Raw genomic sequence first — 16,116 nt, forward strand, 5'->3', positions numbered from 1 at the left:
CCCATTTAGATAAACAATATAAAAAAGATGTGCTTTCATTTGTTTATTTTTTGTGCTAGTACTAGGGCTTGAACTCAGAGCATGGCTGCTGTCTCTTAAGATTTTTTGCTCAAGGCTGAAACTCTACTACTTGAGCCATACCTCAAATTTTTGCTGATTAAAAGGGTTTGCCTCGAACTGCAATCCTCAGATTCTCTCTAGTAGCTAGGATAATAGGAGTGAGCCACCATGCTTGGTATTTACACACACACACACAATTTCTGGAACAACATGTGATGCTAACTTGCATATAGAATCCAGACCAATATGAGATTGTAAATATGAGATAAGAGTCTTCTTCCAAGAAATTATAAAAGATGAGCTGTTTGATTGTACAGCTACAGCTAGAGATTGAGGCATGTGGATCCTGGGTTATACATGTTATTACACAACATGATTATAAAGAAAGGAAACCAACTCCTAACCATTTCTTGAAGCCTGAGCTAGTGGCTGCAAAACACATGTTGGGACAGCATTCATGGTCTCCAGTTTAAGTCACAGAGGACTCAAATGGCAGTTATGTGAATACTTGATCACAGAGGCTGGATGCAATTGGAAAAAAACTTTTTTTTTTTTTTTTTGGCCAGTCCTGGGCCTTGAACTCAGGGCCTGAGCACTGTCCCTGGCTTCCTTTTGCTCAAGGCTAGCACTCTGCCACTTGAGCCACAGCGCCACTTCTGGCCGTTTTCTGTATATGTGGTGCTGGGGAATTGAACCCAGGGCCTCATGTATATGAGGCAAGCTCTCTTGCCACTAGGCCATATCCCCAGCCCCTGGAAAACAACTTTTTAAGGCAGGTGTCCTGGTTTGAGTTTCTGCCCACTGACAGGGATAGTGTCTGATTTTCCCCTCATGGTCCTGCCCTGGCTACTTTACCACCTATGGTGGCAGCAGGAAGCCTGACCTGCAGCTGCAGCACTGCCGATGGCCTGCAGGGTTGAGCGGCCACTGTTGGTTCTCCGAACGGTGCTGCTACCTCCATCTGAGTTCCGGTTTTCAATCTTGTGCTCTACTTGGGCTAGCTCCTGGATCACCTCTTTGTAGCGTTCCACGAACATCAGTTCCCCTGCACTGGGTGAGGACTTCAGGTTGAACATGAACACCACCTGTCACGAGAGAGGGAGGAATATTGTCACTGCTACTGTGGCTCTAAAATCTACTTGGGAGGGTTTGAGGGTACTGAAAGTTAAGAGTACATCAAAACCAAAAATAACTCAAAGTCAGTAAGAAAACCACCAATGAAACAGGAGAAAATAAGCAAAAAATGTACACAACCTCAGGGGAGATATTAATCACCAGTACAGAAATGAGAATATATTTTCCCTTATCAGTAATCTAGCAATTTAACTAGTAACTATTTATATTTATTACAATAGCAAAGTGTAAAATTTAATTCTCAGAGGATAGGTCAATTGTCACATTGTTTCATAAAGTAGCTTGGCAATCTATAAAGCTTTAAAAATGTCTTTTGACTTAATTACTGAGTCAAATAAGAAGTATTCTTAAGGAAATTGTACAAAAGGTTTAATGCCTAAACGTGATCATCTTGGTACATTAACAACCACTGCAAAGTTGAAAATAATCTAGGAGTTGACCAAAATGAAAATGGTTACATCCTACTTGGTTAGACAATAGTATACAGTTATTAAAATTAAAGTGATTATGAGGTAAATACTTATAATGAAAAAAAAAGACACAATTTAAAGTCTGAGATTCCAAATAATTTCAGCTAAAGAAAAGATATATCTTGGAAAGATACCAGTTGAAATCTTTAGCTTTGGCTGTTCTACACAATAAGGTTAAAAGTAAGTTTATTTTCTAGTTAATAGTTTTTTTTTCTGGTACTGGGGTTTGAACTCTGGGTCTTCTACTTACTTTGCTTGCTTGCTTGCTTGTCTGGTGCTCTAACACTTAAGCTATACATCAAACCCTTGCAAATAATTTTGATATTTTCTTGTAATATGGAGAACTTGTTTAGTAACCATGTTAAAACATGAAGTTTTTATAAGATGGAAGAGGAGATAGAAGAATAGTATTTTTTTTTTTTTTTGGCCAGTCCTGGGCCTTGGACTCAGGGCCTGAGCACTGTCCCTGGCTTCTTCCCGCTCAAGGCTAGTACTCTGCCACCTGAGCCACAGCGCCCCTTCTGGCCGTTTTCCATATATGTGGTGCTGGGGAATTGAACCGAGAGCTTCATGTGTAGGAGGCAAGCACTCTTGCCACTAGGCCATATTCCCAGCCCTCTTTTTTTTTGGTACCAGTATTGGGGCTTGAATTCAGGGCCTGGGTGCTATCCCTAAGCTTTTCATGTAAGGTTAGTGATCTACCATTGAGATATACCTCTATTTCTGGCTCTTTGGTAGCTAACTGGAGATAAAAGTCTCATAAACTTTTCTGCCTGGGCTGACTTTGAACTATGATCCTCAGATCTCAGCCTCCTGAATAGCCAGGATTATAGGTATAAGCCACCAGTGCTCAGCAGGGTAAATTGTTAAGGAAAAAACGAGTAGAGGGATTTAGGGGAAAGCACACCATGGGCCTCCCTGTCAAACCTTTTGGGTTTGGGTTTAAGAAAGGCTGAATAGCAAAAAGAACAACAAGAAATATCCCCTAAGGCTGGGCTCTGGTGGCTCAGGCTTGTAATCCTAACTATTCAGGAAGCTGAGAGCTGAGGATCTTGGTTCAACAAAGTCTGTGAGACTCTTGTTTCCAATCAACCACCAGAAAGCCAGAAATGGAGCTCTGGTTCAAAGTGATAAGAGTGCAAGCCTGACCAAAAGAGCTCAGGGACAGCACCCAGGCCCTTAGTTTAAGCCTCAGGAGGACTACCACAAACAAAAATCCCTCCAAACAAACAAACACTGAACTATGGTTCAATGGCGAAGTGTCAGTCTAGCATGCTGTGTTTCAGCCGCAGCACTGCAAAGTCAAAACAACAAAAAGGAAGACTAGGAAGATCCTATTTTTCCCAAAGGATCATAATTGTCATGATCATTAAAGTATGAGATCCAAAATGATCAGAGGATGCTTAGGACAGATTATTTGTTTTTTGCCAGTCCTGGGGCTTGAACTCAGGGCCTGAGCACTGTCCCTGGCTTCTTTTTGCTCAAGGCTAGTATTCTGACAACTTGGGCCACAGCGCCACTTCTAGCCTCTCTATATATGTGGTGCGGAGGAATCGAACCCAGGGCTTCATGTATACGAGGCAAGCACTCTACCACTAGGCCATATTCCCAGCCCAACTTCTGGCTTTTTCTATACATGGGATGCTGAGGAATTGAACCCACGGCTTCAAGTATGTGAGGCAAGCACTTTGCCACTAGGCCATATTCCCAGCCCCAAGGAAAGATTATTCTATTAATTAGATTTTTAGTGGATTTATTCCCTAACAAGTCAACTCACTAAAGATTCTGACCTACAAATTCAGTCTAATACATTGGATATGTGCCATTTTATTTTACTTAGTTTAACCAAAAGCAGAAAATTCCCTACAATGTGAAAAAAGTAGTATTACATTTAACTCCAATTTTCAAATAAGGACATAGCGACTCTCTCTGTTGGCGACTATGTACTACAGACATTCTAAGTTTCCTAGTCTCCTTTCCCCACCTAGTATAGGGGTTTGAACTTAGGGCTTTTGCCCTGTTCAGCTTACTTGCTTGGATGTTGCTCTATTTCTTAAATTATGTCTCTCATTTGGCTTTTTGCTGGTAATTTCGGAGACAAAGTCTTGCAGTTTTCTGCTTGGGCAGACTTGGAATCATCCTTTGGCTCTCAGCCTTCTGAGTAGCAAGGATTATAGGCCAGAGCCACCAGTGACAGGCTCTCTGCCTTCTTATGTTTTGAACTGGCACTCTATTTATTACTAAAAACTATCTGCGATATGGTTTTAACTATATTGAAACACAGATGTGTTCACAGGAGTACAAGAACGGGAAAATATTTTAATGTTTAGAAGCGGTAGGATTGTAGCTCATCTTTCTTTCATCTTGTTAAGATGCTGTCTATGTTACGAACACAAATAACTCAATGTCTGTAAATCTGTGATGCCGAGGACTGAGTCTGGTTCATGGAAACTTCATTTTACTTTTCTAGCTCAACAGGGCCCTTCCAGGGTTCCTGAGTGGCTCTGGTGTCTGGGCTTTATCTGAAGCCCAGTGTGCCACAGCCAAGTAGGGACTTGACCCAGCATTCTCTCCTATGACAAGTGTGAAGTTTCCCTTACCTGATGAGCTTCTGCAAAGTTCCCACGAAGGATGCAGGATGCTAGCAGTGACTCGGGTGGGGAGAACATCATGGGGATGAATGAACTTTGAGATTGGGGCTGTGATTGGCCATCCAGCTCGTTCTGCCCAGACACAGCACTCAGGCTTCCCTCTGCAGGGACATAAGAGCATGAGCTGTCAGGAAAGCAAGAGAAACTGAGGAAACAGAATACTCTTGCCACCTTTCATCAAAGTCTTATCTTCCCAAAAGGTCTGAAATGACCTTTTGTCCATGTGAAGGACAAGCACAGAACCAACTGCTTCTTGAGTATTTGCCTCTTGGGCTTTCTGGCAGAGGAGTAGCTGAACTGGCAGTGAAAACAGCCCTTTCCCTTTCCCAGCTGAAATCTATTTGTCTGTGGACCAACTTTCTTGAACACAGGCATTTAAACTGGCTCAGTTCTGGTTTTCACATCATGGTAAGTGACAATTCTATCTGGGCAAAAGTGCTTGAGTCTGACAACTGGTTGGGACCCACATACCTGAGGTACTTGTACTCAGCTCACTACTTGTACTTTCCAGGGATGGGTTGGAGCTTCTGTCCCGTCCATCTAGAGGAATCAGCAAAAAGAGAAAAATCAACTTACAGTGTAAAAAGTGTGATGTCAGCTTACAAACCAAGATCTGGGTAGAGTGACCGGATAATGGGTGAGTACCACACTGCTATATTCTTTTACACATATAAATGGGCATACTACATATTAAGAACAACTGCTTTCACCTAACATTTCAAACATTGCTTACTATCCCATTGCCCTGTATAGACAGATGCTCATAGACATTTCAGCTGTGTCCAGTTTTTCACTATTAAAAAGCAGTGCTACAGTAAACAACCTTCTACATATTTCTGCATAATTCTATGAGCTTAGAGTAAGTTCCTAGCAGAATGTCTAGGTCAAAGATAGTGAGTGGTAGCACACACCCATCATCCTTATATTCAGGAGACAAAGATGAAAGAATCGCAGTGTAGGACTGCCTAGGCAAAGTTTTCTTATTAAACAAGCTGATGTAGTGACATGTTCCTGTGATTCTAGCTAGGCAAGGGGGAAAGCAGGAGAATCACAGTCTAGGTGGCCTGAAAGAAAAAAAAAAGGCTCTATCTGAAAAGTAATCTGAAACAAAAGGGGTGTGTAGACATGGTTATGGCTGTAGAGCACCTGTCTGGCAAGCCCAGGCCCTGAGTTCAAACCACCAGAAAACTGGAAGTGTATGCTGTGGCTCAAAGTGGTAGAGTGCTAGCCTTGAGCTGAAGAGCTCAGGGATAGAGCCCAAGCCCAGAGTTCAAACCCCATGACCGCCCCCACAAACCCGCAAAAAAAAAGAAGAGTTAGCTTGGGGAGGGGTGGCACTAGTATAATCTTATAGCACTTTTGTTTTGACCACGTGCTCTATCTTGAAGAGGTAGAATACCACTTGCCTGGTGAATGAGGCATGAGGAAAGAATTCTTTGACTTACCTGCCCGGCTTCTTTTTGTCCGCCGACCCCGTCGGAGACTAGAGTGCCGTGTAGCAATAGACCGGTATCTTCGGGATGGCTGCTCCTCTGAAAGAGCAAACGAAGAGTGACTCTCTTTGATTGGATCCAGTTCATTTAGGGAAACAGGGAGGAGTTGATCTGTCCTGAGTGCTGAGGAGAGCACTACACCAGTGTTCTGATGCTGATTGCTGGAGTGATATCCTGAATTATGGTGTAATTCCTACGTTTCCTACCTCACTTCCTCCCACCTTGTTAGACCTACCAGCTCTACTCCCTTCTCTTACCTGAGCCTTGGTTGCTTGTTACCACTTTATATCTCCACTGGGCCTCAGAGAGAATCTTGGAAAATTGGTGCAGGCGGGTTTGCAGTCCTTCTCTGCTTCCTGAGCAGCTCTGGCCTTCTAGTAGGTTTGCGTTTTCAGGGGAGCTGTGGCTGCTGAGCTCTTCCAGCTGCTCTTGAAGAAGCCTGAGGAAGGCCCCCATTGCAAATTCATCAGCCAGGAATCCACTGCTGCCACTAGTAAAGTGCTTTAGGTCCAAAAAGCAACTCCCGTGAGGTTCTGGGAAGCTGTCACTGGACTCTGTTTTTAGGCAGTTTGGCATCAAATGAGCAAGCCTCCTGGGGGCTCCCAGGGAACTGTGTTCTGACTTCCTGTCAGGCTGTGCTATGTGCTGAGGGCTCTCAGATGGGGACCTCACATCCAAGGGGCCTTTCCCCTCAATGTCATCATCCTCAGCATAATCCTCAGGCAGGTGAGGCTCTGGGTAAAGATCAGCTGAGGTGATGAGGAGCAATGAGAAGATGTTTTCAAGAAGTTCCAGGCACAAAGGGTCAGGGATCTTGCACAGGTACTGTTGACACTTGGCCAGGTATGTTGAGAAGAGATGTGAAGCACCTAAAGATGCAGGTGGAAGAAAAGAGAGGAGAGGAAGAGACAGAATCTACACATTAGGAACTTGGCTTGCTGAACTCAAGTCTCAGAACTTTAACCTTATTTATTTTTCTTTCAGCAAGGTGAAATTTACTTCTGCGCAGAAGGGTGTGCCAAAAATCTGGCAAGCAAGCACACAGAGCAGGCAGTCTGCGCCGATATTTATCCCTAATGTAACAAGCCTTGACCTTCTGTTCGTTTTTTTTTTTTTTTTTTGCTAATCCTGGGTTAGGGTCTCAGAGCCTGAGCACTGTCCCTGGCTTCTTCTTGCTCAAGGCTAGCACTCTACCACTTGAGCCACAGTGCCACTTTTTCTGTTTATGTGGTGCTGAGGAATCAAACCCAGGGATTCATGCATGCTAGGCAAGCACTCTACCATTAAGCCACATTCCCAGCCTCTCATTTATTTTTTTTAATGACTTAAGGGAACTGAGGCAACAGTCAGAAGACTATGAGATGACTCAGACATAGCTCTTCATGACTGGCAGGAAGATTTTGCTATTTTAATTAAAAAGATATAGTTTACTGAACACTTGGTATTTTGTTTCTGCTTTTAAAATGTTTTTTTTTGTGACAAATACTTTATATTTTAGTTCTAGTAATGAAGGCGGTGTGCAGACTACATATTTCTCAAATCTGTTTTTCTTCTTTTTTTCCTTTTCCCCCTCCTTCCTTTTCTCTTCTCCTCCCCCTCCCTCCCTCCCTCCTTCCTCTCTCCCTCCTTCCCTTCCTTCTTTTATTCCTAACAGGCTCTTACTCTATAGCTCAGGCTATAATCAAACTTGTAATTCTCTTACCTCATCCTCTCAAGTACTGGAATTACAGATATATATCATCATGCCCTATTCCTCAGTTCTATTTTAAATACGATCACAAGTCACTTAGACCTTACAAGAAACATTCAGTAGTAAAAGTTGCCCATGCTCAGAGGTGAATGTCTATTCCAAAGTTAGAAAGAGATAACTGAGCAATAGTTGGCAAGATAAGGAATTAGAAGTTATTGAGAAAAACAAGGGAGGACAAGCCATTAGGCTGGCATTTCTCACAGTACAGATCGCAACTCACTGAACTACACTTACAGATTTGCATGGAAAAAATGAAATAAAGTCTGGTGTACTGTCTGTAATTCAAGCATTCATGAGGCTGAAGTGGAAGGACAGAGAGTTTGAGGTTAGCCTAGGTTACACTGAAACCCAAGCTTACAGAAAGTAGAGGGGAAAAAATACAGAATGGAAAAATAACCACAAGTTAATCACAAGTGTTCTATTTAGAATAAGTATTGCTTCTGAAAACTTAGTTTCAGTTTATATATCACACATATACATATTCATACACACATATAGAAAGACACAAGTTGCATGCCTTGGTAAAAACTGCAGTGTGATGTGAAATGCTATTCTTACTATGGACTGTAGTTACAAAGAAAGAAGGAAAGAAGCAAGCATTTGACAAAACACTGTACCAGGTGATGGGGGTGGGGGGGAGGCAGGGTGCAGTACCTGGGGAGGGGAGAGAGTCCTTGGCTGGCTCTGCAGTTGAGGCCAGGTCCTCAGAGGGGCTGTCTTTGCAGTCCCGGCACTGGGAGTGCTGGTGTGAGTTTACACAGAGGGCATAGATGGCATACTTCATAGCACAGAAGCCCTGGTAGAGAGTCAGGCTCTGGCACTGGCTCAGGTACTCAGGGATTGCACCTTCAGCTGAACCTGAGATGTAGAGAGAAATTGGCAGAACTTCAGAGTTAAATATTTTTTCAGGCAAAAGCCAGCAATCACGAACTGAAGCAGAAACTATACTTGTAAGTTTGTAGTCTTCTTTTGTGAGCTTGACGGGCACTCCTTTGCAGACCTTTCTTCTATTCAGCATCACACCAGTCCCTGACCATTATTTTTCTCTATCAACCCGACATCTTTATGTCTCATGACCTCCACATAGCACTGTTGTCCAGGGCCAGTACATGTCCCTTAGCCTGTTATTTCTCTTCTTTTGCCTTTTTCAAGTTCAGTGTCATGTGTATTTCAGTGGATTATTAGGGATCAGACTTAAAATATTTCTCCGGAAGGCTTTTGTACTTGCATGTGGGGGTCGGAAATCTAGATGCTTTAGACAATCCACTAAACAAGTTGCCTTTCTGTCCAGAAACAAATATGGAATGTGGTAACACTGGTTTTACAGTCAGTGGTAGAACTTTTTTTTTTTTTTGGCCATTCCTGGGGCTTGAACTCAATTGAGCACTAACCCTGGCTTCTTTTTGCTTAAGGCTAGCACTCTACCTCTTGAACCATGGTGCCACTTCTGGCCTTTTCTATATATGTGGTGCTGAGGAATCGAACCCAGGACTTCATGTATATGAGGCAAGCACTCTACCTCTAGGCTATATTCCCAGCCCCAGTGGTAGAACTTTTGAGATACAAACCAAGCTGGGTACCAGTGGTTCATGACTGGCTACTTAGGAGGATGAGATCTGAGGATCACAGTTCAAAGCAGCCCGAGCAAAAGTCCATGGAACTCTTATTTCCAGTTAACCAAACAAAATGCTGAAAGCTGAGGTGTTGCTCGAGTGGTAGAGTACACACCAAGAAAGCTGAGCAAGTAACAGGCATTGGATTTAAATCCATTTCCATCAAGGCTGGGAAACATCTACTGTCAGAGAGAAAGAGGATTACTTTCCTATCTGAGTATTCTTGGCCTGTGAAGGCAGATTGTGACTATACTATGTTGTGTCCTTTGGCAGTAACAAGAAAAGCGTTTACCAATAAGGTCTTGAATTTTAGGCAAAGATCAAAGGCTAGTGTTCCAGGCAAGTCTTTCCTCCAAATCTCTTGATCTGTTCACTAGATATGAAGAAGATATGGGAAGAAAAGAAGGCACAAAATGTGCTATGACAAAGTTTATGGAGCATGAAGCCACTCAACAAAAATATCCATAACTCTGCCACTGACTATGGTGTGGATGCAGAGGGAAGTTTCTAATTCTATTTAATTGTGATTAGGATAGGCTAGTGGTTCCTGAGATGATTCCATATGACAAAGGATGGGAGATCAAGTCTAGGGGATTATTTCTTTACCTCCCCAAAGAAGGGGAGGAATGCCTCTATGTCCCATAATCCAACTGGGATAAACAAGGCTAACTCAGAGGACACATGCTAGACCCCCTCTCTTGACAAATATTCTAGCAATAATATCTAGATAAATCTGATGTTGGAGGAAATGTGCAAGTACCTTGTAAGAGGAAAGCCTATCTGAACTGTCCCATTGCCAACTCACCATGCTCTTGGTGGAGATCCTTGGCTGGTACTTTCTGTAAGAGCTTGAGAACCTCTTCCTCCCTGAGGCCTGGAAGGTTTGTAAGGTGATGGAGAGAGTAGAGCACAGAGTGGTTGTCTCCACCATGTAAATGATACAAGAGATCTCTCTTTGGTATGGGGTGACTAAAAGAGAAAGTTTGGAGGAGGCAGTTCACATTAGTTTTTAAGAAACACAGATATTACTGTTCTGTTCCCTCTTGTTCTTCCTCACTGGCCTAGCCACCACAGATTTTACTTCCTCAACCATGATCTTTTAGTAGGTCTAGGATACCATACATCACTTCTTTACCCTCAGAGGATTAGACCCATCAAGTCAGCTCTATTTTTCTACAAAGGACTGCCTTTCTGGCCAGTGGGATTGAGAAAGAGGCTGGGGCTACTTTTTTGATGGCCCACCCTTTCTCAGTCTTTATTTTGGGCAAAGGCCCTTTGCCACTTCTCATTCTGCCAATCCTGCTTCACCTGGCAAGACAGGTGAAGAACAAGATAGGAATTCAGATCTAGGGAGTTATCACGAGATTACAGGGCTTCACAAAGAGTTCAATGAATATTTATTGAATAAAAGTGTGGCTCATCAAGGTACACTATAAGAACATGGATGTCATTAACTTGTGTAACTTTCCACAAGTTATTTTCATGGCTTCGTGTCCCACATGTAAGTTGACAAAATATTGTTGTCTACCTCATAGGATTATTTTGAGGCTTTATCTTTTATGTAAATGGCTTAGAGCAAGAGTAAGTGCTTAGGAATAGGGATCTATTTTTTAATTTTTATTTTTGCTCAGTCCTAGGTTTTGGACTCAGGGCCTGAACACTGAACACTGTCCCTGACTTGTTTTTGTTCAAGACTAGCACTCTATCTCTTGAGCCACAGTGCCACTTCTGACTTTTTCTGTTTATGTAGTACTAAGGAACTGAACTCAGGGCTTTGTGCATACTAGGCAAGCACTCTATAGGGATCTTTTTTTTTTTTTTTTTGTCAGTCTTGGGGCTTAAACTCAGGGCCTTCACACTGTCCCTAGCTTCTTTTTGCTCAAGGCTAGCACTCTACCATTTTAGCCACAGCTCCACTTCTGGCTTTTTCTATGTATGTGGTGCTGAGGAAGCGAACCCAGGGTTTCATGTGTATGAGGCAAGCACTCTACCATTCGGCCATATTCCTAGCCCTAGGGATCTATATTGTAAAATAATTATATTTATGTTGAAATAATCTTCTATTTATGACTTACTGGTCACAGAGAGGGTAACAATTACATATGTGTTCTTTTTCCTGGTTTAATATCTGGAACAATTACTCATGTCTGGTTAATACCATCAACTGAGAACACTGATATGTTCTGTGTGAGGCCAAACAGATAGAGCCCGGGGCTCAGTGTGCCCCATGGTGGGCAGGGGGTTGACCACACAGGGTTATACCTGCTCTGCTGGACACACCACTCCAAGACCTCTAGGTGCGCCCATAGTCCATCACAGGCATCCCTGAGGAACTCATCACAGCCTTGGTCCTGTGTTGGTATAATAGAAAGAAGAGATGATTCAGGCCTGTAGCATCAAGAGTTGTAACTAACTTCGGCACTGTACATTCTGCTTAGGCTTGAAACCTCATGGTATTCATTTGTGGAGAAGCCTGGGTACAGGGTATGAGTTACCTGGGTCTTGTGGAGTGTTTGGAGCAGCCTCTTGGCTGACTCAAGGCTCTGACAGTGTGTCCAGCCTAGCAGCACAAGCAGGTGACTAAGAGGCCTGAATTCTCTATCAAGCAGGTAGCCTAGGCTTGGGAAGTCTTCCTCTTTCAACAGATTGAGTGCTGTTATCTGAAAACCAAAGAAGACTGTTGTAAGCAGCTTTGTAGACTAGAAAGAATGAGTTCCAGCTGGCTGCTTGTTTGGGAAAGAAGCTTTCTAGGACAGCAGGGGATGTGGACTGACAGAGTGGCCTGTTAAGTAAATTAAATGTTCACAAAACTGTGAGATTCTTAAGCCTCTTGAAGTCAGGGACTAACTTGTGTTGTGACCTTAGTTCCTAGCTCAACACTTGATACTCAGAGTGAGATTCATAAATATCTGTTGAATGAAGTTCACTTGCATCCTAAAGGAAAAAGAGTAATCAAATTCTTGTCAGTGCTTATGGAGGTAATCTTAACTACTCAAGAGGCTCAGGTCTGAGTATTGAGGTTTGAAGCCATCCCAGGCAGACAAATCTGAATTGATCATTAAAAAGCCAAAAGTGGAGATGTGGTTCAAGCAGTAGTAGAGTGTCAGCCTTTAATGAAAAAGCTAAGTAATAGCTTGAGGCCTTTAGTTCAATTCCCAGTACTAGACTAAAAAAAAAAAAAATCAATTATAATCTTGCCATGATTCTTTCTCACATGCTCCAGGAAAGATGACACATCTCCAATGTTCTCTTTCCTGCCAAAGGGCAAATGTAGAGGAAGTACAATTATAATTATGAAGGGAACGGGTTTCTGGACCTTTCTCTACCCTGGGACTATGGGATGGACAGAACCAAATGATTTACTACTAATAGACAGCCATTGGATGGATGAATGGGAGAGAATTGAAGTATGGAAAAACTCTAGGAGATTTCTGGGTCCTTCTATGATGGAGAATAAGTTTGACTTACCAAGATCTGCTCAAGAAAGTGCTTGTTGTTGCTTAGGCAGTAGAAAAAGGTTACTTTCCAAGCTTGGGCTGGGTCAGGAGTGGAGAAGAGGGCCAGCATTACCCGGTCAGGATCTGGATGATCTGGTGAGACTGAATAGCAAACTAGACAGGGTTACTGGGAAATCAAGAGCTCTTCTTTCCTACACCAGAGTCCAAGTGAAAATAACTGATGTAAGAGTCAGTGCTTTGGATGTATGTGCCACTCTTGGGGCTTGAACTCAGGGCCTATGTACTGTCCCTGAGCATTACTGCTCAAGGCTAATGCTCTGCCACTTGAGCCACAGCACCACTTCCAGCTTTTGGTGGTTAATTGGAGATAGGAGTCTCACAGACTTTGCTGCCTGGGCTGGCTCTAAACCACAATCCTCAGATCTCAGCCTCCTGAGAGAAGCTAGTATTTACAGGTGTAAGCCACAGGTGCCTGACTTACAGTTTATTTTAAAGGCATTTTTGTTCTCTCAGAAACTTTTGGAAAGCTCTTTCCTGCAATTTCTATAATGTTATTTTTTTTACTCTGTCACCAGAAAAGTAGTGCTTTTAGAAAAGAACAATTTAGGGCCAGGTGCAAGTGACTCATGCCTATAATCTTAGCAACTAAGGAGGCTGAGATCAGAGACTGTGGTTTGAAGCCATGAGACTCTTATTTCCAATTAATCACCAAAAGTAGTGAAGATGTGGCTCAATTGGTAGGGTGCCAGCTTTGAGAAAAAAAAAAAAGGCTAAGGGATGGTGCCCAGGTCCTAAGTTCAAGCCCTAGGACTTGATAAATAAGTAAAGAAAATAAGTATACTAAGTAAGAAAAATAGAAAGAAAGAAAGAAGGAAAAGAACATCTCTTACTATTTCCACTCAGCCTCTCCTGTTACATGTCATAAGCGACAAGCAAGGCACCAGTCAGAAAAGCTGGTGTACTGCAATTACCAAAACACAGGAAGCAGCAAAGGGAACATACCTTTTCCTGAAGCTGTGGCTCTTGGTAGCTTTTCTGTAACTTTCTCTGCATACATATGGCTGTAGAGGGATAGCAAGCCACGTCCAGCCTTGTGCAACAGGCAGCTGAGCACCTGCTCCTCCTGCAGGGGAATCCCCTTAGTCCTGCAGGCTTCTATGAGTTCCTCACATAGGACACCCAACTCAACCCCAGAGCCAGATGGCTCTGCAGGACAACGCAGAGTCCGCAGGGCTCCACAGATGGCATCGACTACTCTAGAGGGCTCAGAGGCAGGGTCCTGCAGAGTTCGCAGTGCCTTTCGAGTGAGGTCCACAAGTGCCTTCTGGAGAGGCCCGTGACAGGGACTGGTGCCATCATCCTCCCCAAGCAGGAGCTCCAACAGGGCCTGCGCTAGCAGGGGCGCCTGCTTCAGAAGATCCCAGAGTAGAGAAACAGCTTCGGAGCTCAGCCATGGGGTCCAGTTCTCCTGCCTCTGACCTCGGCAAGGCACAGGGTCTACTGGGTCTTGTGCTATGGCCTCATACAGCTCCTAAGTAGAGGAGGAAGACAGTGATGAGGGACAGCCATGTCCAGAATGTTATTACTACACTGGAAATTGGAGGCTGGCCAGGCATATGCACTAAAGCCATTCTTCAAGGTAGAGTTTGTTTTTTTTCTTTTCCTTTTTTTTTTTTTTTTGCCAGTCCTGGGCCTTGAACTTAGGGCCTGAGCACTGTCCCTGGCTTCCTTTTGCTCAAGGCTAGCACTCTGCCACTTGAGCCACAGCGCCACTTCTGGCCGTTTTCTAGATATGTGGTGCTAGGGAATCGAACCCAGGGCTTCATGTATACGAGGCAAGCACTCTTGCCACTAGGCCATATTCCCAGCCCTAGAGTTTGTTTCTTATCATTTCATAAAACCTTTCTGTTTGAATATATCCTTCAAAACTTTATCCTAGGCAAGGTGGTGCATGCTGGTGATCCCAGCACTTGGGAAGCTGAGGCAGGAGGCTTTAGTCTTTGAGGCCAGCCTGGGCTACAGGGTGAATTAAAAACAACAACAACAAAAGGTGCAATGGTTCACACCTCTAATCATAGTTACTCAGGAGGCTGAAATAGGGAGGATCATGGTCCCAGGCTAGCCTGGGCCAAAAGGTCTACCAGACCCCATCTCAACCAAAAAGCTGGGCATGGTTGTACGTCTTTCATCCCAGCTGCAGTGGGAAACACAAATAGGAGGACTGTGGTCCAGTCTTGCTAAGGCAAAAATTGAGACTTTGTTAAAAAAAATAATGAAAGCAAAAAGGGATGGAGGTGAGGCTGAAGTTGTAGAGTGTCTGCAAGTGCATGGTCCTATGTTCAAACTGTAATACCTCCAAACTCTTTCCTGCTCAAACCCCATAAATGAGACAGAAAACCCAAACCCAAAACAATGAAGTTAATGTGCTAGAACCTTAACCCAAATTCCCATGTCAATGATATTTGGAGACAGAGACTTTGGAAGATAATTAGGATTAGATGAGGCTGAGGCTAAAAAAGGTGCCTATGATGAAGGAAGCAGTTTAACACGAGGAAGAGACAAGTGAGCTAGCACATGTGTTCCATCTCACCAAGTGATGTCCCCATCCTTTTTAGAGACAGCAAGAAGGCCTTTACCAGATGCTGAGCAGGTTCCAGGGATATGCTCTTCTTCCCAGCCTCTAGAATCATGAACTAAACAAACCTCTAAGCTTTAAAACTACATAGTCTTACGACATTCAGCTATAGCAACAAAGAATAGATGAACAGCTGCCAATCCATACAACTTAGATGAAATTTAAATGAGTACCACATGTTTTACTACACAATTGCCTTAGTGCCTTGTAAATACTGTTAAGACAATTTATAACCTATTTGCAGAGTGAGGAGAAAAGGGGTGGAGCGTCGGTTATTTTATACACTTAGTCTGAATCCTATAAAAGCCATTCAGGGATGCCTCCTTATTAACTGCAAGAATGTGAGGTCTTGCAGTTAATGTAATACAAAGGAAAGTTTCTACCTTAAATTCTACTATAGAAATGCCACTGGCCTAGTGAAGTACAGTGCAATGGTGGAGTATTTCCCTAGCATGTTCAAGACCTTGGGTTGATTCCTTGTACCACAAAAACAAACAAGCAATAAAAAAAGAAAAAAATAAAATTTGGGCCTTAGCGCATAGCTCAGGCACTTGAAGTAGTATATGACTCTGCTATATGAAAACAGATAATACTAGTTGGGATCTATCTGCCAAAGCAAGTTGCTGTAAGGATTAACTATAGTTTAGTGTACCTGTAACAAGAAAAGGTAGTCATCAAATTCTAGTTCCTCTCTCTCTTCATATTCCTTATCATCTACAGATCAACAATTCAATCACATCAATTTAAATTCAAATTATGTATTCCTTCTTTGTAAAATGAAAAAAAAAATTTTGCCAGTCCTGGGCTCAAACTCAGGACCTGGCCACTATCCCTGAGCTTCTCTTTTGCTCA

General features: G+C 43.1%; 1 protein-coding gene across 3 annotated transcripts in view; it reads right to left on the bottom strand.

Moving 5' to 3' along the window:
* Positions 1–16,116, bottom strand: part of Zfyve26 (zinc finger FYVE-type containing 26) — a 66,615-nt gene that overhangs the window by 41,169 nt on the left and 9,330 nt on the right. For all 3 annotated transcript variants that reach the window (XM_048361872.1, XM_048361873.1, XM_048361871.1), the window contains 11 exons: positions 13,632–14,160; positions 12,640–12,770; positions 11,667–11,831; positions 11,434–11,522; positions 9,977–10,140; positions 8,213–8,416; positions 6,066–6,677; positions 5,761–5,847; positions 4,787–4,855; positions 4,265–4,416; positions 944–1,145 (listed from right to left, as the gene is read on the bottom strand). In XM_048361872.1, coding sequence (XP_048217829.1) covers positions 944–1,145; positions 4,265–4,416; positions 4,787–4,855; positions 5,761–5,847; positions 6,066–6,677; positions 8,213–8,416; positions 9,977–10,140; positions 11,434–11,522; positions 11,667–11,831; positions 12,640–12,770; positions 13,632–14,160 — 2,404 coding nt within the window. The remainder of the gene's footprint in view (positions 1–943; positions 1,146–4,264; positions 4,417–4,786; positions 4,856–5,760; positions 5,848–6,065; positions 6,678–8,212; positions 8,417–9,976; positions 10,141–11,433; positions 11,523–11,666; positions 11,832–12,639; positions 12,771–13,631; positions 14,161–16,116) is intronic.

Source organism: Perognathus longimembris, chromosome 14 (assembly GCF_023159225.1).
Source record: "Perognathus longimembris pacificus isolate PPM17 chromosome 14, ASM2315922v1, whole genome shotgun sequence".
In the NCBI taxonomy this organism is placed as follows: Eukaryota; Metazoa; Chordata; class Mammalia; order Rodentia; family Heteromyidae; genus Perognathus; species Perognathus longimembris.